The sequence below is a fragment of the Neovison vison genome, chromosome 3 (assembly GCF_020171115.1).
Source record: "Neovison vison isolate M4711 chromosome 3, ASM_NN_V1, whole genome shotgun sequence".
NCBI lineage: Eukaryota > Metazoa > Chordata > Mammalia > Carnivora > Mustelidae > Neogale > Neogale vison.
Window position 1 is genome coordinate 214605701 of NC_058093.1, and position 27563 is coordinate 214633263.

The 27563-nt window shown below is 41.4% G+C and overlaps 1 protein-coding gene across 3 annotated transcripts in view; it reads right to left on the reverse strand.

Annotated features, from left to right (window-relative positions):
• SPECC1L (sperm antigen with calponin homology and coiled-coil domains 1 like) overlaps positions 1 to 27563 on the reverse strand; it is a 142581-nt gene that overhangs the window by 47929 nt on the left and 67089 nt on the right. For all 3 annotated transcript variants that reach the window (XM_044243829.1, XM_044243830.1, XM_044243828.1), the window contains exons 6-10: positions 24043 to 24116; positions 22744 to 22919; positions 17013 to 17176; positions 11906 to 11997; positions 7092 to 7182 (exon numbers count right to left, since the gene is read on the reverse strand). In XM_044243829.1, coding sequence (XP_044099764.1) covers positions 7092 to 7182; positions 11906 to 11997; positions 17013 to 17176; positions 22744 to 22919; positions 24043 to 24116 — 597 coding nt within the window. The remainder of the gene's footprint in view (positions 1 to 7091; positions 7183 to 11905; positions 11998 to 17012; positions 17177 to 22743; positions 22920 to 24042; positions 24117 to 27563) is intronic.

Sequence of the window (27563 nt, forward strand, 5' to 3'; positions counted from 1 at the left end):
TTGGCTATCCATTGACTGGATACTCTCAGGCTAAACACAAAATGAACTGTATGCACTGTACTCTGCAGATCTGCTTTTCACAGGGGTACAGTGCAGCAACTGTGAAATGACTGGACATGCACAGGAGGGTTCAATAAATAAGTATATTATGGACAATGACGTCCAGGTTTCTGCTGTTGGGAGACTGGAGGAGTCTGGATCACCTTCCGGTGCCCAAAAGTAAGAAAGTGCTTTGGGGGGGGGGGCATTAAAAGAGCAAGGATCCAATGTGAAAGAGGTCCGAATGGTTCCCAAGTTGGAGTAATTTGAGAAACAACAACAAAAATAATAACAGTAAGAGATTACAACAAAAGAATAAAATAAATACCCATGAATCTATACTAATACAAATATATGTTAAAAATAAAACAGTAGTGGGACGCCTGGGTGGCTCAGTTGGTTAAGCAGCTGCCTTCGGCTCAGGTCATGATCCCAGGGTCCTGGGATCGAGTCCCACATCGGGCTCCTTGCTCAGCAGGGCGCCTGCTTCTCCCTCTGCCTCTGCCTGCCTCTCTGTCTGCCTGTGCTTGCTCGCTCTCTCTCCCTCTGTCTCTGACAAATAAATAAATAAAATCTTTAAAAAAAATAAAAATAAAAATAAAACAGTAGTATAATGATTTGAATAAATCCCACAGGCAAAATACCCAAACGGATGCTAAAATCAGTGATAGAAAGTTTAAACAGGAATAGGGTATTTATTAATTACTAGCAGACAACCATCCTCACCAAGTGATCACAGCCAACATGGCTAGTAATAGTATGTATGGCCCTCACATGTCCCTGATACGATACCTGAGAAGGGCCCTCACCCCTGTCAGAGCTGCTTTGCTGACAGTACATAAACTCAACCCAATCAGGAACAAATAACACACAAATCCATTCTGAGAGATACTCTAAAAAAGTAACTGGCCAGTATTCTTCAAAGGTGTCAAGATCACAAAGACAGAGAAAGACTGATGAACTTAGGAGGCTTCATGAGATAAGACAACTAAACACAAAGTTGGGCCTGGGATTTGATCCTGGAATTAAAAGGGACAGCAGTGGAAAAATTGGTGAAATCCAAACATCTGGAGTTTAGGCAAAAGTATGTTAACAATATTGATTTCTTATTTTTGATAACTGCCCTGTTGCTATGCAGGACATTCACTGTAAGGGAAGCTAAGGAAAAGTGTGAGATAGAACTCTAATATTTTTGCAACTCTTCTATAAGGTTTACCTCAAGAGTTTAAAGATAGACAGGGCACCTTAAATAAATATTGCAATGCATGCTCAAATGTACCAACGACAGCTTACCTTGAGAAGCATTTAAAAAACAAGATGCACTGAAGGGATAGAGGGGTGGATAAACCTGAAAACATGAACACAGGGGCAACTGGGTGGCTCAGTCGGTTAGGTGTCTGCCTTTGGCTCGGGTCATGGTCCCAGGGTCCTGGGATCGAGCCCTGCATCGGGCTCCCTGCTGAGTGGGGAATCTGCTTCTCCCTCTCCCACTCCCCCTGCTTGCGTTCCCTCTCTCGTTGTGTCTCTCCATCAAATAAATAAATAAATAAAATCTTAAAAACAAAAACATGAACACAGTAAAGTACTTAAGAATCTAGACAATGCAATGTAGATATCCACTATACAAATTCTTCCAACTTTTCTCTATGTTCGAAATTTTCTGTAATAATATGTTGGGGGGAAAAAGGAGCCTAGATACTCTGGTTCATCAAGACAAATACCAAGAACCACAGAGAAAAGAAGGAAAGGGTTGAGGGAGGGGAGAGGTTAGATCACCAGACTATAAAAACAAGAGGGGAGGATTTCTAGCTGAATTTTTCCTAGGAATTTCCCCATTAGGATGGGATCTAGGGCTGAGCCAGGATCTGACTTAGATCTACCCTCTGGAGAATGAAAATTGCTCTGGAACTTTTTAAATACAAAGCTCTTTTTGAGGGTGCCTAGGCGGTTCAGTTGGCTAAGCATTTTGGCTCAGGTCAAGATCTCAGGGTCCAGGGACTGAGTCCCACGTTAGCCTGCTTCTCCCTCTGCCTTCCCTGGTCCCCGTTTGTGTGCATTCTCTTTCTCAATCTCAAGTAAATACACACACACACACACACACACACACATTTTTTTTTAAACGTTCATGTTTTTAAAAGAAAGCTCTTTTTCTTTTATTTAACTTAGGACTATAACTTTCAACACAGATCTGGCCTGCTAGTAAAACCTCCTTTATATCACATTTATTCTATGTACCCTTACCATAAACCAATGTCTTCAAAATACTGCATTTTTAAAACTTTTAATATCTCTAGCCTCAAGTAATGCAATTTAGACAGATGATAAGAATCTTTCTTTCCTTCTTTCTTTCTTTTTAAGATTTTATTTATTTGGGGCGCCTGGGTGGCTCAGTGGGTTAAAGCCTCTGCCTTCGGCTCAGGTAATGATCCCAGGGTTCTGGGATCGAGCCCCACATCGGGCTCTCTGCTCAGCAGGGAGCCTGCTTCCTCCTCTCTCTCTGCCTGCTTCTCTGCCTACTTGTGATCTCTGTCTGTCAAATAAATAAATTAAATCTTTAAAAAAAAAAAAAAGATTTTATTTATTTGAGGGGCGCCTGGATGGCTCAGTTGTTCTGTGTCTGCCTTTGGCTCGGGTCATGATCCCAGGGTCCGGGGATCGAGCCCCACATGAGGCTCCCTGCTTGGCGGGAAGCCTGCTTCTCCCTCTGCCTACATCTTCCCCTGCTTGTGTTTCCTCTCTCGCTTGTCTCCCTCTGTCAAATAAAAAATAAAATCTTAAAAAAAAAAAGACTATTTATTTGAGAGAGAAAGAAAATAAGTGGGGGGAGGTAGAGGGAGAAGGAGCCGCAGACTCCCCACTGACCAGGGAGCCTGATGTCGATTCTAGGACCCCAAGATCATTACCAAAGCGAAGGCAGATGCTTAACCAAATGAGCCACCCAGGCACCCCAAGAGTATGAATTTCTTTACAGAACATAAATCCACTCGGATTAATTAACTTTCTCAGATTACCAAATGTCTAAGCCATGACACAGAGAGGGCACTTATAAGATCACCCTGACATGGGGCAAAAACCCAGGCTCCCCGGCCACATGCAACATCCAGCTGAGGTCTTTGCTTAATACTCCGGACCTTAAAACATCACACTGTATAAGTAGGGTCAATAAAGACCTTTTCAGCCACCTGTATCCATGTACCTAGTTAGCAGATCTATCTTTTCCTGCTTATTAGGCCATAAATGCTAATTCATATCCTACGTAGAAAGAGTCACTGAGGTGGCACAATCATGACCCTAAGCCAATAATACCAACAAAAGAGCATCTGATTAGTCCATTTATAGTAAGATTTCTCTGCTCTGAAATATTTTCCTGTAACTGACATATAAGCATGATGCTAAAATAGAACAAAAACCCCTATGCCTATTATAATATACTTAATCGGAAAAAACACCAAATTCTCTAATTTAAGTGTAGAACAAGAGGCAGCATCTTTGAAAGTTTAAGTAATGAAGCCACTGAAACTTTCAAAATGAAAATTATAGACTATTCTTTGATTATGAAGATAAAGGAAGCAATCAAGGAAGAAAAGCAATTTGAGGGGCGCCTGGGTGGCTCAGTGGATTAAGCCTCTGCCTTCAGTTCACGTCATGATCTCAGGATCCTGGGATCGAGCCCCACATCAGGCTCTCTGCTCAGCAGGGAGCCTGCTTCCCCCTCTCACTCTGCCTGCCTCTCTGCCTACTTGTGATCTCTCTCTCTCTGTTAAATAAAATTAAAAAAAAAAATCTTAAAAAAAAAAGAGAAAGAAAACCGTTTCAAGAGAGCCTGGAAATCCTACTCTCTTATTACAGTTTAGATGACTGGGACCTGGGGACTCTGTTTTCTCTGTATCTGAAGATGACCTCAAGGCTCTCCAGATGGGGTCACTCCCACAGGGCTGTTACAGACCCAGTGTTACATATATTCTCAAAGGCTGTAGCATCCTGGTCCTGGTTCCAACTGTACTTGGCACTGACTGCAGATCAAAAGGCTGACTTCATTGACAGAATGGGGGCAAATGCAACAGGCAGCTGAGTGGGAGTGCTCCTGAACCCTTGGCTTCCATCTTTACCCTTGGTGCCTGCAGCTTTAAGATGCCCAAAACATAACATGTAGTGATGGTTTCTCACAACCACTTGTCAGCTGCTAAGCAAAATCCTGCAGACCCTGGCAGCCTTGCAATGAAATAAAATCTTGTACTCAGACAATAAGAGCCATCCTTCTCAGCCACTTGTGCTACGAGTAGCATATGCTAACAGTAATAAAATCTCACAGTGAGCATTTACTGTGGACTAAAATCTGTGCTAAGCCCCTTACATGCTTTAACTTGCACTTCATTCACTCATCTCACAATTTATTATCAAGAGCCCAGTAAGACAACAGGTGCTGAGATACCTCAGTGAATCAAACAGATATTAAATCCCTGAATTCATGGACCTCACAGTCTAGGCAGGCAGACAATAAAAGCTATAGACAAGTAAACTATGCAGTGTGTCCAAAGGGTTAAGTCATCCAAGTTTTTTTTAAAGGGGAGAGGAGTTTGGGAAAGGGGTGTGTGGAGGGGCATAAAGTTTCTAATTTTACACATGGCACCCACCAGCTAAAGAAAGCCTAGAGCAAAGCCTTGAAGAAGGGCCCAAGGGAGCCGTGTGGGCATGCAGCAGCGCTCTCGGGCACAGAAGTGCCAGTGCCAGGCTCCGCGGCCGGCCGTGTGCCCGAGTCCCCAGGGAGTGACTGAAAGGGAAACATGGTAAGGCTGGAGAGGCAACCAAGGCCACGTTGGGAGGGCCTGGAGGCCACTGAGAGAACTCTAGCTTTTCTTCTGAGAGAAATGGGGAGTTGGGGGGAGGTTTTGAACGGAATGAAGTGTTCCAATTTATATTCTTCAGGAGTATGCTGGCTGTAGGGTTAAGAACAGATTGTGAGGGTAGATACAAATCTTTTGTCAGAACCCAGGTGAGAAATGATCGTGGCTTGACCAAGGCTAGGTGATGGTAGAGGGAAGAGCAATTCTCCGACTCTGGATTTGTCCTAAAGGACAAAACAGTTCTGTAACTTTGGTGACAGATGGTAACGAGACTTATTGCGGTGATCATTTTGCAACATGTACAAAAACATGAAAGCCTGAAATTAATATGTTATATGTCACTTATACTTCAATTAAAAAATTGATTTGACTGGGGTGCCTGGGTGGCTGAGTTGGTCAAGCATCAGACTCTTGATCTCAGCTCAAGTCCTGATCTCAGGGTCATGAGTTCAAGCCCACATGGAGCCTACCTAAAAAAAAAATAAAAATAAAAAATAAAAATACATTTATTTGATCATGAAGGAAAAAAAAAACCCAAAAACCTAACAGTGTGCAGATATGGGGTATAAGATAAGGGAGTTAAGGATGATTCCAAGGTTTCTGGAGGATAAAACTGTCATTAACTGAAATGGAGAAGACAGATTACAGGTAGGACAAGTTCAGAAAATCCAGAAATCTTGTCCTGGACACACACCATCTGAGACTGATATCCAAATGGAGCTACTGAGTAGGCAACTGGGTATATGAGTCTAGAGTCTAGAGGAGAGAAACAGGCTGAAGATACCAGTTTGAAAATAATAGTTAGAACTATGAGAAAGAATATAGCAGCAGGGTACAGACAGAGAAGGCAGGCCCAGGAACTTAGCTCAGAGGTATACCACCATTTACAGGTCAGGAAGGGGAATCAAGCACAGGTGATGAGAGAAGCAGCCAGGGAGGGAGAGAGAAGACACAAGAGTGTGGCATTATGGAAATAAAAATTAACATCCCAGAAGAGAGCGTGCTCAGTGGCACCCTATACATACATAATCCATGGATCCATCTGGGACTCAAGGGTGAGAACACAGTCAAAATGTAAAGAGAGACTTGACACCTTTCACTATTGAGGGGAGAAAATACCTCAAGTCATGACTTACAAACATACCAGAGCCAAGAAGAAGGGGTAGAAGGCAAGCCCTTCTGTAGGGAAGGAGGCAGCAGCACCATCTTGTGCTCCATTATCCCTAACTGCAGGCATGAGCAGCTCCTCTGAATATGCAGTATACCTGCAACTGGCAGAGGAAGGGCCAGTCCCACCGCTAAACTGGACACCTCCTGCACAGGTGCTCCATGGGGCCCACAGAGCATCTTCTGGGTTATTTGAAGGACTAATTCTCACAAGTCTGCTTATTTTTTAACCCACACCTGTTGAAACCTGTAGTCACATGCCTAAAGGCTAACTGCCACAACCAAGAGAATGCAGAGATGAACACTTGGAGGCAATCAGCCTACATCAGCTGAGAGAAGCCTGGGGCTGGGCACTTCGACACCTACCCCAAGTGAAGCCTGCACTTCAAAGTACCATGCCCCAATGCTACAAACCATTTTCCAGTGCTCTGCAGCACCGTGCAGGAAGAGGCAGTATAGGGTCAGAGAAGGTGCTCTGACCTCGAAAGGCAGGTGATGTGGGTTCTGGTACTGGCTCTACCATAAAAGTTGTGTGAGAACAGCCAAGCCCCTTATAAGTGTGCAAAAGAATGCACCTCATCTCAACCTCATGTTTCAGATTCTCAGTTTCCTTGTATGGACAATAATACCGAGCACAGAGGTTAAAAGAATGGGCTTTGGCGTCAGGCTGCCCAGGTCTACTGTTCATTGTTAACCTGTGTTAAGTTATTTAACTTTCTGAAACCTTGTTTTTAGTATCTATAAAACGTGGGTAACAACACCTATCCCATGAAAAACTTGAAAACAAAATGCCTAGTAATGGTTTGGACTCTCCATTGCCTATCATAATGTCTAGAGAGTTGTCTTCCAAGACATATATGTATAACGAATCCCCCTATCTGTAATGACGATGTATTATTAGTAAGCTTCTGATAAAGATGTATACCAGAGCAGCTGAAATAATGTCAAGAACAAAGAAAATCACAATTTAGTTAGCCAAAAAAGTCAGAAGAATCAAAGAATTGACAGCAGAAGTGAAATACTATGCCATACAAGATATACCTTGAACAGGGATCTCCCCATAGTTTGGTCTCTTATCTGTCAGTGCCGTCAGGGGCTTGGATGTAGAGATTGGTCCACTTATGGAATGTCTCTGAAATCGTAACATAAATAGTGCCAAAATTAGCATAAATCTAGAGCTGGGACTCACAAAGTCAACATTGCTGAGGGTAATATTTAGTTACAAATCTCCATCATTCTATCCATATTGTTAAGGTAAGACTAAAACACACACATACACACCTGGAGGCATACAATGTAATCAATATATTTTAAAAAATTATACAGAAATATCCCCTGTGCCTATTACTCAGTTTTCCCCAATGGTAACATTTATAGCATACTATCACAACCAGTATACTGACATTGTTTTGTTTAAAGAGAATTCTTAACAATTACACACCCATCAGTGAAATACGGACTTGCACCTACTACAAGAGCCCTAGTACAACCTAGCATAGTTCAGCGCCACCACAATGGCTTTGCCTCTGGCTTTCTCATCTCCAGTCAGATACATGCATCTTTCTGCATGCAACCACAAGTATCCACCACAAATATTTCCTCTTACGTCCCCTGCATTGTCTCCTGCTACCTCTGTGTAATGCTCAAATGCCACCAAACTATTCATTTCCACATAGACCAGGGTGTTTACCGTCACTGTCCTTTCTGTCATGCTTATTTTCCCAGCTTTCCCCCCAGCCCTTTTTTATCCCACGAACCTCTAACGACTCTTTTCATATTCTCAGCAGAAAAGTGTGAAAAGTTCAGCCTCTTCACATCCTTCCCAACATTTGAGACCGTCTTCTAGTTTTAGCCATCCTAAAAGGGTACATAGTGAGATCTTTCTGTAATTTAATTTTTACTTCTCCAATGACTAATGATGTTGAACATCCTTTTATGTGTTTACTGGCTATTTGTCTATCTACTCTAAGGAAGGGACTTTTAAAATCTTTTGTCTAGTATTTACTGGTTTGTCTTCAATCAAGATGAGGATTGTCTTCTTGGAATACAAGTGTTGTGACAGATAAATGTAGTGTGATTATATTCTCCTGAATCTATAACTTATCTTTTATTTTCTTAATGTCTCTCAGAAGTTTCAAATTTTGAAGTCCAATTTATCAATTTTCTTTCACGGCTCCTTTTAATGTTCTAAATAAGAAATCTTGGCTTTCTTGAAGGTCAGGATGATTTTCTCTAATGGTTTCATCCACAAGTTTTGCAGTTTTAGCTTTCACATGTAGGTCTACAATCAATTTTAATTTTTATAAATGCCATGAGAAACAGCTGTGGTTATCTTTTTTCCATATAGATTCTAGCTGTTCTGGAATCCTTTGTTGGAAAGGCTACCCCTCTCCCACTGAATTATGTTGGCACCTCTGCTGAAAAGCAGCTGCCCTATTTCTGGATTATCTAATCTACTGATATAATGTCTACATTTAAACTGTATCAGTAAGTGCAGTCGCTGGTACTCTGGCTATTTGTGAGATGGGGAATTTATCAGCTTAATGAAGATTTCAAATAAACAAACTATGTCAGTACCACACTGTCTTTGATTACTCTATGTGCTAAAACCAGGTAGTATAAATCTTCCAAATCTGTCCCCCCTTCCTTTTTTTATATCTCCCAGATGCCTTGGCTATTCAGGGTCCTTTGAATTTCCATATAAATTTAAAACTGTATTATCAATTTCTACAAAATAGCATGCAGGACTGTCACTCGGATTGTATTGGATCCCTCACTGGGGCTGTGAGGGAGAGCTGTAAGATAATAACAATCCTGAGTCTTCCAGTCCATGAATATATCTGTTTATTACTTCTTCAAATTCTCTCAGCAATATTTTATTCTTTCCATTATACAGATTTTGCACAGCATTTTATTAAATGTATTGCTAAGTATTTCAATTTTCAATTGTTTACTGGAGTGACTAGATCTAAGAGAGCAAGAGGAAACCTCAAGACAGAAGATACTCTTTTTATAACCCTACCTTGTGACATCCCACCCCTTTTGCATACTGTATTCATCAGAAGTGAGCCAAGATGTCCAGCCAACACTCAAGAGGAGCAGATTCCACAAGTGCATGACTTCTGAGAGTCACTAAGAAGCACTTCAGAGGCTGAGGACCCAGTTACTTATGGATCTCCTCCTCTTCTGAGGTTTATTTTTAAGGCAGGTGTAGCATAGTGCTTACTCAAGAGCCGCAGCGTAGTTCTGCTTTAGGGTGTGGCCCTCAGGGGTCTCTACAGAATGCTCCAAGTATTTCAAGATTTCTCCATGGTGGCCAGTTGGAAATCAAATGATTCCCTGCTCTCTGTGAACTACGGGAAGTGTTTACCTGGTAACTCTTCTGTTCTGGGAATCTGTTCTTACTCAGCCTTGTGGGGGGTTCACCCTGTGCCTGTGCAGACTAGCATTCAGGCAAAGACTCATAGGGATGCCTTTGCAGAGGCCTTCCTCTGGGTAGCTCCCTCCTCCTAGGTCCTCAGCCCTGCAAATTCCAGCACTCTCATTCTCCCTGAACACGGATCTCTGTCTCCTCAGACTCAGTTAGTTCCCCCTTCCTGACTCTATCTGACTTCATCCCCCCTGAACCACCATCTGGAACCTCCCAACAGGAAAAGTGTGGGCCCAGCAGGACTTTTATTTAAGGACCACAGTCTCATGCTGCCTGCTGTACATGTCTGAATATAACTGCTTCCTTTAATTTGTCCAGCTTTCGAGTTGCTGGGAGTGGCAAAGTAATCCAGCCAGTCACTCCCTCAAAGTCAGAAGTAGAATTCCCACTCAGGGAGTTCTGAAAAACTAACAATCCCACTCTTAGGCCCTATTCCCTAGAGATTCTCATTCACTAGGATGAGGCCTGGGAATCTATGTGTTTAAAACCTCCCCACATGGTTTTAATGCACAATTAGATTTGAGAAGTATTGTGTTAACTGAGTACTAAAAAGCTACTGAATGTGACTTATATTAACTTCTATCAAGGTATAGAGATGAAATTTTTCACCTCCTACCTTTATAAAGACTTACAAAGTCATGCCTTTTTTTTTTTAATTTTATTTATTTATTTGACAGAGATCACAGGTAGGCAGAGAGGCAGGCAGAGAGAGGAGGAAGCAGGCTCCCTGCTGAGCAGAGAGCCCGACGTGGGGCTTGATCCCAGGACCCTGGGATCATGACCTGAGCCGAAGGCAGAGGCTTTTTTTTTTTTTTTTAAAGATTTGATTTATTTATTTGACAGAGAGAGATCACAAGTAGACAGAGAGACAGGCAGAGAGAGAGGAGGAAGCAGGTTCCCTGCTGAGCAGAGAGTCCAATGCAGGACTCGATCCCAGGACCCTGAGATCATGACCTGAGCCGAAGGCAGAGCTTAACACACTGAGCCACCCAGGCGCCCCCAAAGTCATGCTTTGTATATTAAATTTCAACCAACAAATAGTAAAGAAATTTCACCTCTTTTGAAGTTTGTATTTTGCATCTTGAGGTCTACAGAAAAAGTATGAGTAGTAAGAAAGCATATAAAAAGCATTCAATCTATAGTATGATTGGAATTCCCTTGCCTTCATGGTAAATTAAGAGCATTAACACCTTCTGTACACATGGAAATGCAGCACCACTAATTTGCAACATTACAAATGCTGAAGGAGTACTCACATAGGAGAAAGTAAGAACAAAACAAAACAAAAAAACCCAACAGATTCACTCATAAAATGCATGGCCAATAATTAACAAAGCACAAAGGTTTCAATTCAAAAATAAAATGTTTACAAATGCTAGTTTTACAGAAGAGGTATGGCCAAGGCTCCCCTGTATCAAAGGGTACTAGGTACTAGGTACTAGGTTTATGGCCAGTTTTCCTTTGGCTACTCTAATTTATGTGGAAAACTCCACCACAGCCACTATTTCCAAAAGCGGCTGACCAACAAGGGTACAGTGAGAGGCCTAATGAGCACTACAGAATAACAACCATCTCCCTTGCTTCTGGCCTACATTTCCACAGCAGCCAGGAACAGCAACAATAATGGATCAGCAATGCCCTTGTACTAGATGGCTAAAAAAAACAGCCCATAATGAACCTTCTGCAGAAACCCCAACTCTGAACCTGGGCCAGCCTTAGGATTTGGTTGGACCTTGAGACCCCGCACCATGAAGGAACCTGAGAGGAAATGCCACATGGAGAGAGTGGCCCAGGCAACCTTGCTAAGCCCAGGCCTCAGCCCACCCTGTGGCTAAGTGCAGGTACGGAAGCCCACAGAAAGCCAGCAAAGCTGCCTATTCAACACACAAATGCGAAAATCATACAACTGCTCTTTTAAACCACTAAGCTTTGATTTGTTAGGTAGCAGAGGCTGACACATGCCAACTACACATCCTACTTAGAGAGATGGTCCCTGAACCCACACTGCTCAGGTTCAAATCCCCACTCCACCACTTCATTATATGACCTTCAGCAAATTGCTGGACTTTTCTAGGCCTCAGTTTCCATGTGTGAAAACTAGAGGTAAGAATAGTACCTGGTACCCAACAGGGCTGTTGTGAGAATTACATGAATTCACATGATAAAGCACAGGGGAATAGTGTAGAATTCACAGCAAGTGCTCAGTACTTGTTAGCTAGCACTATTACTTTCCAAAGAGTAACATAATGGACGTTTTCATAATTTATCTCAATTAAGGATATTTACATTATTTTACAATCCTAACTACTACATTCTTCACGAGGTTAAGTCATTTGACCCCCATAACCTAAGTGTAAATGACTTTTAGGAGGACAAACTTTTAGATGCTGAGGCTCCCACAGTCTCTATGGTCACGGACACTTACCTGCATGGGTGAGACAGCTGCGGCAGGAGGGGTTTTCATCGGACTCGGACTCAAAGGCGTGCGAGGAATTGTGGCTGCAGAGGGGTTTGGTACTACAGAAACAAACAAATAAATACTGAATGCATCATGGTAGAGTGGAAGCTTTTATAACCGGTCTCCCCTAAAGGATCCCTCAGGCTACCCAATGTTCTGGCTCCCCTGAAGCTGTCCTGAGGCCTAACCTCCGAGGCGCTCACTCACAGTCCTGCCTAACAGGTGATGCTTCTCCTGCCATCAGGCAGACTGTCTGTTCCCTAGAGTAGTTGTGTACTCTAGAGTAGTCCCAAACTGGTTATGCCAGTCATCTCATTTTTGCCATTTCATTAACTTGGGTAGTTAAAGAACTCCATGAGCCAATGCAATTTGCAATTCAAGTTAAAAAAACCCAAGAGGAATATTTCTGTAACTGCACCAGGTGAGAAGCTGGGCCCATAGTGGATATGCATTCAATGAAGGCACACTGGAAAGCAAAAGCAAACAAAAAACAAAGGAACACTGGGCTCCCATTCAGCTTTTCTTTGCAAGTACTTTCTGGTTTGCATTTAATGCACAGATCTGTTAATTATTCGCTTACATGTCAATCTCCCTCTCTAAAATGAACTATTCAAAAGTCGGATCCATAATTTACTCACTTCCAGATACTTGGGCTTGATACAAGGTTTAGTAGAGGGTGCATAAAAAATGGTTATTTGGGGTACCTGGGTGGCCCAGTGGGTTAAGCCTCTGCTTTCAGCTCAGGTCATGATCTCAGGGTCCTAGGATCGAGCCCCTCATTGGGCTCTCTGCTCAGCAGGGAGCCTGCTTCCCCCCCCACCACCTGCTCTCTGCCTACTTGTGATCTCTCTTTCTGTGTCAAATAAATAAACAAAATCTTTAAAAAAAAAAAAGGTTATTTGTTTGAAGCCAAATTAAAATCAAAATGGGACACATATATAAAATCAGGCACATCACACAGTAGGAAAGGATGAAAAAGTAGATCATTGTGGACCTTTTCATGCAACCAAGTACTTATATTTAAATTGCTATTTTTAGATGCATTCTTTTACTGAGATAAAATTCACATAATAGGGGAACCTGGCTGGTTCAGTCCATAAAGGATGCTACTCTTTATCTTTGGGTTGTGAATTCGAGCCCTGTCTTAGGTGTGGAGCCTACTTAAAATTAAAAAAAACTTTTTTTTAATTCACCTAATAGGGGTACCTAGGTAGCTGAGTAATTGAGCAGCTGCCTTTGGCTTGGGTGGTATCTTGGTCCTGGGATGGAGCCCTCATTGGGCTCCCCGCTTGATGAGAGGCTTGCTTCTTCCTCTCCACCACTTGTGCTCTTTTGTGCACTCTCTCTCTCAAATAAGTAAATAAAATCTTTGAAAAAAATTCACATAATAAAAAGTAAATAATTTTAAAATGTATAGTTCAAAGGTATTTAGTACATTCACAATATTGCACAGCCATCATCACTTCTACCTAGTTCCAAAATGTCCCAGTCTCTATTAAGCAATTACTCCCCATGTATCTCTTCCCTAGTCCCTGGCAACTGTCAACAAACTGCCTTCTGTGTCTATGGACTTAGCTATTCTCCACATTTCATAAAAACAGAATCTTAAAACCCATGACCTTTTGTGTCTGCCTGTTTTCACTTAGCATATTTTTCACATGGTAGTATGTATTAGTACTTCCTTCCTATGGCTGAATAATATTCCTTCAGATGTAGAGACCACATTCTATTTATCCACTCATCAACTGATGGATAGCTGAGTTGTTTCCATGTTTTGGCTATTATGAGTAGTGCTATTACGAACACTCATGTACAAGTTATTTGAATACTTTGTTAACTTCTTTTGCATATATAATTAGGCAGTGCAATATGGAGTCATTTAGATATATTTTATTGTAAAATATTGCTTTTTAAAAAAGATCAGTACAGAAGCAGATTTATCTTTTTTGCATTAGGGCCCATTTCATCAATATTCTGAATAACTTCATGACTTTAATTTAGTGTAGACATTCCATTATCATTTCGTTTTAGAAGTACAGATTTTTGTAAGTCTTTCTTTCATCTTAGCTCCTCATATTACCCAGAGGTAGCCACTAACAATAGTTCCAAGTGCATCTTTCTTGCACTTTTAATGCAAAAATCTATGTACTTAAAAAAACAAAATGAGATCACACTATGAAATACTGGTCTGCAACTTACTATAAAGGATTGCCGGTGTATTTTAACATAAGTACTTTTGAGATTTACCTCATTCTTATTAAAAATGCACAGCATTCTATTGTACTAATGGGTCATAACTGACTTAATCCTTTTAACGGGCTCTTAAGCAATTTCCAGGTTTTCCCTTTTTTTCAAACAATCCTACACTGAAAACTATGTGTTTATATCTGTATCTATACCTACCTACATACATTCTTTTTGAAGATTCTATTTATTATTTCACAGAGAGAGACATAGCAAGAAAGGAAACACAAGCAGGGGGAATAGGAGAGGGAGACCAGATGAGCAGGGAGCCTGATGGGGCGCTCGATCCCAGGACTCTGGGATCATGACCTGAGCCGAGGGCAGATGTTTAACGACAGAGCCACTCAGGGGTCCCTATATCTATATATATTTATAAACATGTGCCGGTATTATATATTAAGAACTTCAGGATCTATGAATATGGCATTTTAAATTGGAAGACATTACCCTCCAAAATATCTGTACCAACAATGTGAGTATGTAAGTGACTTTTGCTCTGATTTTAAGTCAAGGACACTAATTTGCATACACTCACAGAATATAGATTATAGAATATTATTATTAGAGGGATTAGAATAAAGCCTATTGTGAAGTTAAAAGAATTTTTAGAAGAAAATGTAAGTTTTAGGACACATTATAAGCAGTTATTTTATTGTTGTTAAGATTTATTTATTTTAGAGAGTATGGGTGAGTGGGGGGGGCAGGCAGAGGGAGAGTGTCTTAAGCCAACTCCACACTGAGGACAAGGTCCAACCCAGGGCTTGATCTCACCACCCTGACTGAGATTATGCCCTGAGCCAAACCCAAGAGCTGGATGCTTAACTGACTGCGTTACCCAGGTGCTCTTCTCTTCTGTTTTTTCAAGATTTTATTTTATTTTATTTTTTAAGATTTTATTTATTTATTTGACAGACAGAGATCACAAGTTGGCAGAGAGGCAGGCAGAGAATGAGAGAGAGGAAGGGAAGCAGGCTCCTTGCTGAGCAGACAGCCCGATGTGGGGCTCGATCCCAGGACCCTGGGATCATGACCTGAGCTGAACGCAGAGGCTTTAACCCACTGAGCCACCCAGGCGCCCCTATTTCTTTTTATTAAGATTTTATTTATTTGACAGACAGAGATCTCAAGTAGGCAGAGAGGCACGCAGAGAGAGAGGAGGAAGCAGGCTCCCTGCCGAGCAGAGAGCCCGACACGGGGCTCAATTCCAGGACCCTGAGATCATGACCCGAGCTGAAGGCAGAGGCTTTAACCCACTAAGCCACCTAGGTGCCCCCTTTTATTTTTTTATTTTTTAAAAAAAGATTTATTTATTTGAAAGAGAGAGCAAGAAAGATCAAAGAGGGAGAAGCAGACTTGCTGCTGAGAGGACAGCCCATTGTAGGGCTTGATCCCAGGACCTCTGGGATCATGACCTGAACCGAAGGCAGAAGGCAGATGCTTAACCGACTGAGCCACTCGGGCCCTCCTAGTTTTCCTTTTTTTTTTTTTTAAAAGTAATCTCTACACCCAACATGGGACTCAGACTCACAACCCCAGGATCGAGAGTCACATTCTATGCCAACTGAGCCAGACAAGCACCGCCATTTAGGTTTTTTTTTTTTCTTCTTTTTTTAAACTACATCTCTTTCCCCTTCCCAGAGCTGAGAGGGTTAGAGAAATTAAAAGGACCCAGTCATCTTGAAGAAGGGAAGAATAAGCTTCCGGATACAGAAGAGCCTGTGCAATATGGAGCCTGGCCTGCTTTGGGACCTGCAGTCCAGTGTGGCAGGAATAGAGAGGACAGAGGAAGAGTGGTTCAACTGGGGTAAGAGAAAGGCAGGGTCAGGCCACGCAGGCATTGGGGATCTGAATTTCACTTTAACTACAATAAAGCAATTAAAGGACTTTAAGCAAGAAAAGACCTTTCTATCAAAATGAAACAGAGAGGCTGATTAGGAAGTCACTGAAATTAGAAGCTGATGATGGCTTGTACTAGCAGTTGATTATGCACTAGAGATGGAGAGAAGTAGATAGAGCAAAGATGTGCATGCTGGAGGCTGGATCCACATGACCTGGTAATGGATTAGATGTGGAAGTGAGAAAGAACAAGAATTTAACAAAGGAGGAGGATTCTTGGGCACCTGGGTGGCTCAGTGGGTTAAAGCTCTGCCTTCGGCTCAGGTCGTGATCCCAGTGTCCTGGGATCAAGCCCCGCATTGGGCTCTCTGCTCCGCGGGGAACCTGCTTCTTCCTCTATCTCTGCCTACCTCTCTGCCTACTTGTGATCTCTCTCTCTCTCTCTCTCTCTCTGTCAAATAAATAAATAACTAAAATCTTTAAAAAAAAAAAAAGAAGAAGAAGAAGAAGGAGGATTCTTGGATTTCTGGCTTAAGTAATTGGGTGGAATGGTCCTGCCATTTACACAGGGGAAAGCCTGAAGCTCAGGGGCAAGAGTGCAGTTTTGGACATAACATGTCTAGGAGATACCTGAGTGTCAATATCAGGGAAGCCTTTGGATTTATAGACCTACAGGAGTTCAGACGAAGGGAAAGGGCTGAATTCATACATCTGGAGGTTTTTCGGCATAGAGAACACACTCAGAGCATCAGGACTATGTGAAGACACATTTCTTTGAGGGGCAAGGCACCAAGTCTAAGAACAAGATCTCTGAAGCTGAACAGATCCCAACTCCCCTGCTAAAAGTCACCTGATAGTAAGACTAGTTCAGTAATACTACATTGAATTTGATGAGGCTCAGAGAGTAAGATGGAAAGAATATCAAACCAGACCAGAGAACAGATAGTAAGTGAATGACGACAGCCTGCCCTTGGCATAGGATTTAAGAAATTACCTTGTGATGCACTGTCGAAGGACTTGATGAGGGTTTTCACCGTAGGGGTTGGCTCGGAGGAAGTTGAAGACCTTCTACTCAGTCCCATCCCTTGCCTTAAGGCTGCCAAGTCTCTCTCCACAGCATTCATATAGTTGTACACCCGGCCTCGCTCCTCCTCTTGCCTGAAAACAATAGTGAAATCAGGCCTTTTTACACACATACTAGCAAACACACATTTTTGCCTCCCTACTGAAAAGCATTAAAAAGTATCACTTTTAAAAAAAGACAGTATCGGGGCACCTGGGTGGCTCAGTGGTTAAGCCTCTGCCTTCTGCCTAGGTCATGGTCTTGGAGTCCTGGGATCGAGCCGTGCATCAGGCTTTCTGCTTAGTGGGGACCCTGCTTCCCCCTCTCTCTCTGCCTGACTCTCTGCCTATTTATGATCTCCCTCTCTGTCAAATAAATAAATAAGATCTTAAAAAAAAAGAAAAAACAAAAAAAGACAGTATCAGTAGAGCTGAATAAATTACCAAGTCTAATATTCTCATTTGTTTGGTAAATTCCAGGAAACAATATTACAATTTTTATATTGGGTTGTACTAAATATGTTTAAAAGTAACCAACAGAATCCATTTTCATCTGAGTAAGTGTAAGGTGAGAACATCAGTTATCAGTTAGCAGTAAAATGCAAAGTGGGCTGGTCAAAAAGAACCTGATTCAGAACTGGGATTCAGAACTGGGATTTTGAGATTCTGTCCTCCTTTTCGGAGTCTGGGAATTCACCAGTACATATGGGTTATCTATACTGGCCCTATCTAATATGCCATACACAAACAGGAAAATACAAAAGAAATGAAATCAAAGTTCATATTCTTTTTTTTTAAATACTATTTTATTTATTTTGAAAGATTTTATTTATTTATTTGACAGACGGAGATCACAGAGAAGCGGGCAGAGAGAGAGTGGAAGAAGCAGGCTCCCTGCTGAGCAGAGAGCCCGATGTGGGGCTCGATCCCAAGACCCTGGGATCATGACCTGAGCCGAAGGCAGAGGCTTTAACCCACTGAGCCACCCAGGCGCCCCCAAAGTTCATATTCTTTAAAACAAACCTTCTGTAGTATCCAAATAGAATTTCTACAAAGAAAAAAACAAAACAAAACCTGGGCGCTATTAGTACATGAGTCTCTGAGATGCTCAGTGGATCATGATTCATCTAAAAAAATCAGTAACATTTTATTTCTGGCTAGCTCTAATTCACTGAGCTAATACAGAAGTTTTCATCTGGAATGAGATTTCATTGCAGAGTTTGCACCTTTCATATAACCATCAAATAAGTTTACAGGTAGACAAAAATTAAGCCAGTCCTTGGGAAAATCTGGTAGCTATTTTACTCTTCTGACATCTTCTGACAGTTGTTTTCCTCCAGATGTATCACAGGGTCTCATGTTCACACTTTTATTTTTAAAAGATTTTATTTACTTGAGAGAGAATGTGGTGTACAAGCCGGGGAGAGAGGCAGAGGGAGAGGGAGAAGCAGACTCCTTGCTAAGCAGGAAGCACGATGCGGGACTCAATCCCAGGATCCAGGTATCATGACCTTAGCCAAAGGCATACGCTTAATTGCCACTCGGGCGCCCCATCATGTTCAGAAGTTTAAACAAATAAACTGTAATAGTGATTATCAAACCTTTTTTGGAGTCCCTTTCCACTCTTTTTTTTTTTTTTTAAAGATTTATTTATTTATTTGAGAGTGAGCAAGAGTTAGAGTATGAGCAGGGGCACAGGGAGAGGGAGAAGCAGACTCCCCACTGAGCAGGGAGTCCAAAGTGGGGCTCTATCCCAAGACCCTGGGATCATGACCAGAGCCGAAGGCAGACACTTAACTGCCCAAGACACCCAGACCTGGGCCCCCTCTTTCCACTCTTAAAAATTACTGAAGACGGGGCACCTGGGTGGCTCAGTGGGTTAAAGCCTCTGCTTTCGGCTCAGGTCATGATCCCAGGGTCCTGGGATCGAGCCCCACATCGGGCTCTCTGCTCAGCAGGGAGCCTGCTTCCCCCTCTCTCTCTCTGCCTGCCTCTCTGCATACTTGTGATCTCTCTCTGTCAAATAATTAAATAAAATCTTTTAAAAAAACAAAAAACAACAACAACAACAAAAAAATTACTGAAGATCCCAAAGAGCTTTTCTTTATGTGGCTTATATCTATTGACATTTATCATAATGGAAATTTAAACTAAGATATATTTAAAATACTTAATTCATCTAAAAATAAAAACAAACCCAGGACTTAACAATACAACATACTTTTATAAGAAACAACCATTTTCCAAAACCAAAAAATGGAAGAAGAGGAGGAAGAGGCAGAGGAGGAGGAGGAACAAGAGGATGAAGAATAGCAGTGTTTTTACATTTTTGTGTATCTCTTTAATGTCTGGCTTAACAGAATATACTATTAGAGTCTCATTTCTTCTTCTGTATTCAATCTATTGTGACATAAGAAAAACAGGGCTCAGAGATATGTAGTAGTTGAAAAAGAAAAGATTACTTTTATGATGTGAAATAGGTAATTGTGCCTTTTTAGACAACCAAGGCTGTTTTTCCTTGATACTATACCAAAATGTAGTAAGTGGTAGTTACTTAAAAGTTTGTTGCGATGTGCAATTTGAAACCATGTGAATAAACTTCTCCTACTCTGTACATTAAAAGTACTCTAGTCTATCTTATACTTTAAATGGATCTTTTACCCGTATGTGACTGCACTGGTCATACAGAAAACACTGGTTCACTGAATTACATGAATTTTCCAAATGATGACATCTGTCATTATAGGATTTATTATTTAAAAGTCACATTTGTTAATATCAGCAATGATCTCATCAGGAAACTCTTTAAATACGGGAAGCTGCCAAGCTTGTGATGGCAAATACAAATTTCCTAAAATCCTAACATTTACTCGAATTTCCACATTTTGGCACCAGCAACAAATACAGTCAGTTGTTTCCCTTTAAGTGACAGTGACAGTCTCTCTTAATTCATTTCCAAGGGACATCCACCAAATACCAAACTCTGAATAGTTTATTTTAGCGTGAGCTGTTTTTTTTCTTAACAATCACAGAGCACTTTCCTTGAGACAACCTCATACTTGAGTATACAGCAGACATAGCGAAAGTGCTTTATGTATACTTCCCATTTATCACATGGAATGTTAAACAGAGTATATACTCAAGGGCGGAGATTTAGTAAAATTAATTTACTGCTTCACTGAGGATATCTTTAGGACCTGATGGAATGATTCTTCAAGAGCAGAATTTCAGTCACTCAGGTTAACTTCAGAATGAAAATTTTCAGGGATGCCTGGGTGGTCAGTCAGTTAAGCATCCAACTCTTGCTATTGGCTCAGGTTGTGATCTCAGGGTCCTGAGATCTAGCTACCTGTTGGGCTCCCACACTCAGCAAAAAGTCTGCATGAGATTATTTCTGCCTCTCCCTCTGCCCCTCCCTGTCACACGCACTCTCTTTTTCCTAAATAAATAAATAAATCTTTAAAAAAAAAAAAAAAAAGGAAGGAATAAAACATTTCTTTAACAGTATACCAAAAAAGTATACCAAATATCAGGGGCATCTGGGTAGCTCAGTGGGCTAAAGCCTCTGCCCTCGGCTCAGGTCATGATCCCAGGATCCTGGGATCGAGCCCTGCATAGGGCTCTCTTTTCTGCAGGGAGCCTGCTTCCTCCTCTCTCTCTCTCTCTCTGCGCCTGCCTCTCTGCCTACTTGTGATCTCTGTCTGTCAAATAAATAAATAATATGTTCTGCTTAAGGAAGCCAAAGAAAAATGGTTTAGTAATATGACTTTTCTCTGGGCCATTCATTGGAGATAAGCAACAATGAAACAAGATAGGTTTTCGAGAATATCCTGTTTTGTTTTGTTTTGTTTAAGTAGGCTCCAGGCGGCATGGAACCCAAGGGGCTTGAACTCACAACTCTGAGATCAAGACCTGAAATGAGATCGAGTCGGGGGGAGGGAGATGCCTGGTGCACTCAGTGGGTTAGGCCTCTGCCTTCTGCTCAGGTCATAATCTCAAGGTCCTGGGATAGAGCCCCGCATTAGGCTCTATTAAGAGGGAAGCCTGCTTCCCCCTCTCTCTCTGCCTGCTGCTCTGCCTACTTGTGATCTCTCTCGTCAAATTAATTAATTAATTAAAAAATAAAAAAGAGTCGGACGCCTAACCAACTGTGTCACCCAGGCACCCCATAAATATTTTTCTAAATTTTTTCCTAGGTCTACCTAAAAATCAAAGTAATTAAAAATCAAATTCTTTTTTTTTTTAAGATTTTATTTATTTATTTGACAGATCACAAGTAGGCAAAGAGGCAGGCAGAGAGAGAGGAAGGGAAGCAGGCTCCCTGCTGAGCAGAGAGCCCAATGCAGGGCTCGATCCCAGGACTCTGGGATCATGACCTTAGCCAAAGGCAGAGGCTTTAACCCACTGAGCCCCAAATACTTTTTTTTTTTTTTTTAAAGATTTGATTTATTTATTTGACAGACACAAGATCACAAGTAGGCAGAGATGCAAGCGGGGAGGGGGGAAGCAGGCTCCCAGCCAAGCAGAGACCCCCCCTTGATGCCAGAACCCTGGGATCATGACCTGAGCCGAAGGCAGCAGCTTAACCCACTGAGCCACCCAGGCGCCCCCCCAAATACTCTTTTTATAAAGTAAACTCTATGCCCAACTTGGGGCTCAAACTCATGACCCCAAGATCAAGTCATATGCTCTACTGACTGAGCCAGCTAAGCGTCCCTGGATAATCAAATTCTTAATAACCTCAAACATAAAAACTATTCCCCCCTACCCATTAGATGGAATCTCACTGAGAACTCAAAACACATCACAAATGGCATCTCATCTAAAGCACTACACTGGTTTCCAATGATCTCTATGTTAATGGGGAAAAAAAATACTACTATGGAGATTAAGGTGGTTATAAGTGAAACCTCCTCAAGAGAGTGAAAGAGAAAAACTCACTTTGCACTCTTTACTTGGGTCTCTAATAATAACATTAGTTATTAAGGTAGGGGTGCCTCGGTGGTTCAGTTGGTTAAATATCTAATCCGGGGTCCTGGGATCAAGCCCCACACTGGGCTCCCTGCTCAGTAGGGAGTGTGCTTCTCCCTCTCACTCTCCCTCTGTGCTTTCCCTCTCTCTTTCTCTCCAGCAAATAAATAAAATCTTAAAAAAAATAAAATAAAGTATACTCATCATCGCCCTGGCTACTGGGCAGGCAGATCTCCTTTCAGCCTTCCAGCAACACTGTAAAGCAGATAGGACTGCCTCCATCTTAAAGATGAGCAAACTGAGGCTTAGGGAAGTTAAGGGCCCTGACCAAGATCACACAGCTAGTAAGAAGCAGAAGTGGACAGGATGTGTAATTCCATAGTACACATCCTTAATCAGAGGCTATTAATCTAAAGCAAAGTAACAGGGCTGGAGTGTAGAGATACAGGAAAGAAGAGAACTAGAAGGTACTTTGTGCCAGGGACCATTCTGGCCCCCCCGGAACTATTAATTATAGATACTGATAACAACTCTGACAGATCATATAGAATGTACTATTTTGCAGGTATCATAAAATGGGCCAGAAAAGTTGAGTAACTTCCACTAGGATCCACACTTATTCTTTCCATGATACTACATCACAAAATTGGGACTGAAGTGTTCTCTATTAAAACTGGTTTCTCAAAACATACTTGCGTGACTTTATCTCCTCCAGTTCTTTTGTGAGTTTCTCATTTTTTTCTTGAGCCTCATGTAACCGGCGCTTCAGATCGCCAATCTCCTCTTGGGCCTCAGATTTAATGTCATTTGCAATGACCACAGCAGTCTGGAGATCAGCTTGAAATTGCCGCCATTCCGCAGATTCTTCCTACGTTAAAAAACTAAATTTTTATTTCCAAAAGAAAGCAAAAATACTTACTTAAAAATAATAAAGTGTATTTATGACTGGACTATAATGCACTGTCCCAAATGATGATTAATTTCTTTTAAATCTCAGATAACTACTATTATAATTTCTAACAGGTAACAGGTAATACAATTATTAGTAGTGAACTTGTACTTAATGAGGAAAAGACTTTCTAGTTACTCTGTCTGCTAGGCATCGAGCACCAGAGTGCTTAATCAATATTAATGACAATAGTATCAAGTCTCCCTTCCTTATGCAAGTTTTTAGTCTTATGAAAATAAACACATCGTTCAAAATTTACAGCACTTTACCTCTGAAAAGTAGATAATGGTGTGTTAACCATACGGAAAGATTTTACAGGGAATATCTATAAATATCTTGACATCAAAAACTAACAGGAAAAAAAAACCAAAAGTCAAGGAAAAGGAAGAGGAAGTCCGATGAAAAACACTAAACTCAAACTAGGCAGACAAAGTCATACAAAGAGAAGAGCCAAGAACTGTACCGTCTGCTGCTTCCCACAGCCATGGAGGATGTGGGCGTGGCTAGGTGGGCAAGTCTCCCCAGGGCGTTGCCTCCACCAGAGCCACAGCTGCCCAATCCCCGGCCCAGCACCCATCCCCCAACAGAGCCATTTTCTGACACTGTGAATATAGCCTGAGTAACTGAGGCATGACCCAAACTAAGAGATGAGCTTACCCCACCTCTGCAGCAGACTGGCACTGCTGTCAGCAAGCTGATCAAATCCACACTAGACAGAAAACTCAGATGAAAACAGCTTGGTTTGGGACACTTACTAATCAAGAGCAAATAATTTTTCTTTCCAAAATATAATACTTGCTTCCTAAATCCATCTTTTTAAAACTACCACTCATAAATTACTAGAAGATTCTTCTATCCAGAATCCAGCACTAATCCCAACTTGAAATGATGGCAGTTGCTTTCTGCCCAACAGGCAGGAGGATCAGTATTTTAACTGAATCTGAAGCTTAAGACGAATGCTAACAACGATCAAGGACTACACTGTCCTCAAGTTTCAGAAACCTAGGTATTCTAATGAGATAATCATGAGGATTTATCCTACCCGAAGTCTCCTATGGAGTGTCTTGATTTCTCTTTCCATGTCATGTTTCTGGTCCTGGAGTTTTTTAACCGTATCTGAAAAGAGCACAGAAGTTTAAATATATATTCTTTTTTTTTTTTTTTTTTTAAGATTTTTTATTTATTTATTATTTGAGAGAGAGAGAGAGTGAGAGAGAGCATGAGCGAGGAGAAGGTCAGAGAGCGAAGCAGACTCCCCATGGAGCTGGGAGCCTGATGCGGGACTCGATCCCGGGACTCCAGGATCACGCCCTGAGCCGAAGGCAGTCGTCCAACCAACTGAGCCACCCAGGCGTCCCTTAAATATATATTCTTAAAGCTGTGTTCCAAGTTATAATATAAAGGGAGGTATTTAAATATGACATTGAAAAGAAAGGTCATCCTACCCAAAGACTTCTTATTTGTAATACAAAACTCTAAAACAAAAAAAGAATGTTCAATCCAAGTATTAACCAATACTACTTTCCTAAGGAAAATATCAAAGCTTAAATCACAATTTCTGGATTGCTTCCTTCCTCAGGGTCTTAATTCTGAAACAAAAAGTTAAGTAAAATCAATTGTTGGAAACACACTGTTGGCTCATAACCAATCAAAATATCACTGACTACTATTAAAGTGTGAACTTTTAATCAAAGGGGTTATTAAACTAAACTCTTTATGAAAGCATAACTTATTTTACACACTGCAATAAATTCCAGAAAAGTGGTGAATTAGCAAAATTTTTACAAATTTAATTAATTACCCTTGGGAGCTGCTATTTACATTACTTTTACGGAAAGTCTTTTTATAAAATAATGATATATTCATAAAATAAATAAAAACTCCTCAAATCGGGGCGCCTGGGTGGCTCAGTGGGTTAAGCCGCTGCCTTCGGCTCGGGTCATGATCTCAGGGTCCTGGAATCGAGCCCTGCCTGCATCGGGCTCTCTGCTCAGCAGGGAGCCTGCTTCCCTCTCTCTCTCTCACTCTCTGCCTGCCTCTCTGCCTACTTGTGATCTCTCTCTGTCAAATAAATAAATAAAATATTAACAAAAAAAAAACTCCTCAAATCATTTCTTACATAATATGAGTTTTCCTCAAACAATTTCACTTTCACTGTAAACATTTAATGAGTACCACTTACATCCAAAGTACCATTCTAGATAGAGTGGGAATGCAAACATGAAGGCAAAGTCAAGCCCAGTGTCCCTGGAACCAGAAATGTATAGGAAGTCATATTCTACTTGAAGGTTCTGCTCAAAAGTCCATGCTTAAGAGGAAATGGCTTAGGAGGTGGCCCACTGGAAACCGCCACCCAGTAAATCTAGCATAGCTGATTACTTTGACAGCTCAGGGACTGAGCACTTTCTCATGGCTGAAGCATCAAAAAAAGCACTGACATCTGGTGACAAATTCCATGACTTTACCTGCCACCCTCCACTCCAGGAGAGCCCTATCCTTTCTGTGTTCCAACTCTGCCTGTGACTACTATGGCCAATCCTGTTACATTTCTTTATATATCTGTCTCTACCACTAGACTGGAAACACTTCAAAGTCAGGTACTATGTGGTGACTTCACAGCTCCAATACCTGACACATGGTAGGGCTGTAAAATGGAATAAATGTATAAATATGCAGGCTAATGGAGGGAACAAGAGAAAACAATACTCAAATCAGAACCTAAGATTTTAAAAAAATATTCCATTTACAGAATTAAACTCTTTATCATCAAGGACATCACTGCTATAGACATTGGTGTTTCTGAGTAAACATTCCCTCCTATTCCTTACACTTACTTAGTAGTAGGAACCCAGGCATAGTGAACAGCTGTGTGAGGGGTCATGTGTAATCAAAAAAGTAGTCCTTAAAGAGCCCCTGGCTGGCTGTCAGTAGAGCACAAAATTCTTAATCTTAGAGTTGAGTGTAGAGACCACTCAAAAACAGAATCTTTAAAAAAAACAATCTTAGGTGCTTTGCTGGCATGAGATGCTTGATCTTGGGATTGTGGGCCCAAGCTCCATGTTGGGTTTAAGATCACTTAAAAATAAAATCTTTTCCAAATTAAATCTTCCTGGGGCACCTGGGTGCCTCAGTCAGTTGAGCGACCAACTCTTGATCTCAACTCAGGTCATGAGATGGACTCTAAGTTGCTCCACACTCAGCAGGGAGTCTGCTTCTCTGCCTCTCCTTGTGCCCGTCCCCCACTCACGCCCTCTCTCATAAAGCTTACAAAAATCTTCCCTAAGTTCATAAAATATTAACTTTTAATCAACACCCTAAAGTAGGAGTGTGCTACTGTCTTTTCTTAAACTGTTCATCTTCCTCCTCTCAGTTCCATTAGGAACCTGCTCTGCTGTAGACCCCTGTGACATGAAACCTTTAATTCAACACTGATACATCTGTGTTCAGATATTTTTACTTTTTTGATTTTTAAAATTTTTCTTTCTTTCTTCTTTTCTTTTCTTTTTTTTTTAGAGAGAGTGCATGAGCAAGGCAGGGAGGGGCAAGGGGCAAAGGGAGAGAGAGAATCTTAAGCAGCCTCCACGTTCAGCACGGAGCCCAACACAGGGCTCAGTATCACAACCATGAGATGATGACTTGAGCTGAAACCAAGAGTTGGATGTATAACCAACTGAGCCAAGGCACCCCCAGTATTATATATGTGTAATAATTATTGTAAATATATAATGACAATATGTTTTCTAAAGCTGAATAAAAAATAAATGAGATAAAACATGGGGGAAAACCTGGCCAATTTTGGAAGCCAGTAGTTAATTCTCTCCCATTCAACACAAAATTGTTCAACAAAGTTGGGGGTCTCTGAAATAAGGATACAAAATTCAAAATTAACTCAATGAGTACCTCATTAAGTACCCTCTTTGTACCAGGCTTTTTTCTAGATGCTTAAGATATAAAGGAAAGGGAAAGAAAATACAGTCCTTACCTACAGACAGAAAAGAGGATGCTTTCATATGAAAAGGATTAGACTTTAAAAGTCTATCTCTATAGAGCTACTTCTGACCTCATTTAACCTGAAAACTGAAAGGGCCATTCAATTTGATTAAGAGCAAAGTGGACACCAGTGAGTGAGTCCAATACCCTGATCCGTATCTCTGGAGGCAAAGATGACTCAAACTAGCATGGATCATCGGCTCCCACATGACCTACGTACAGCCGAATTCAAGGTCTTGGTGATACTATCAGACGTAAATAAGGACAGAAGATAAAATATTTTTAGTATTGGGAACACTACGAGTTACACCTTTCATTTACACTATATTTAAATGTAAAAATTTGGAGGGTGCTTGGGTGGCTCAGTCAGTTAAGCGTCTGCCTTAGGCTTAGGTCATGATCCCAGGGTCCTGGGATCAAGCCCTATGTTGGGCTCCCTACATGGCAGGGAGCCTGCTTCTCCCTCTCCTTCTGCTACTCCACCTGCTTGTGCTCTCTTGCACGCTCACCCTCTCTCTGTCAAATGAATAAATAAAACCTTTTTAAAAATTAAAAACAAATCAATGCAAAAAG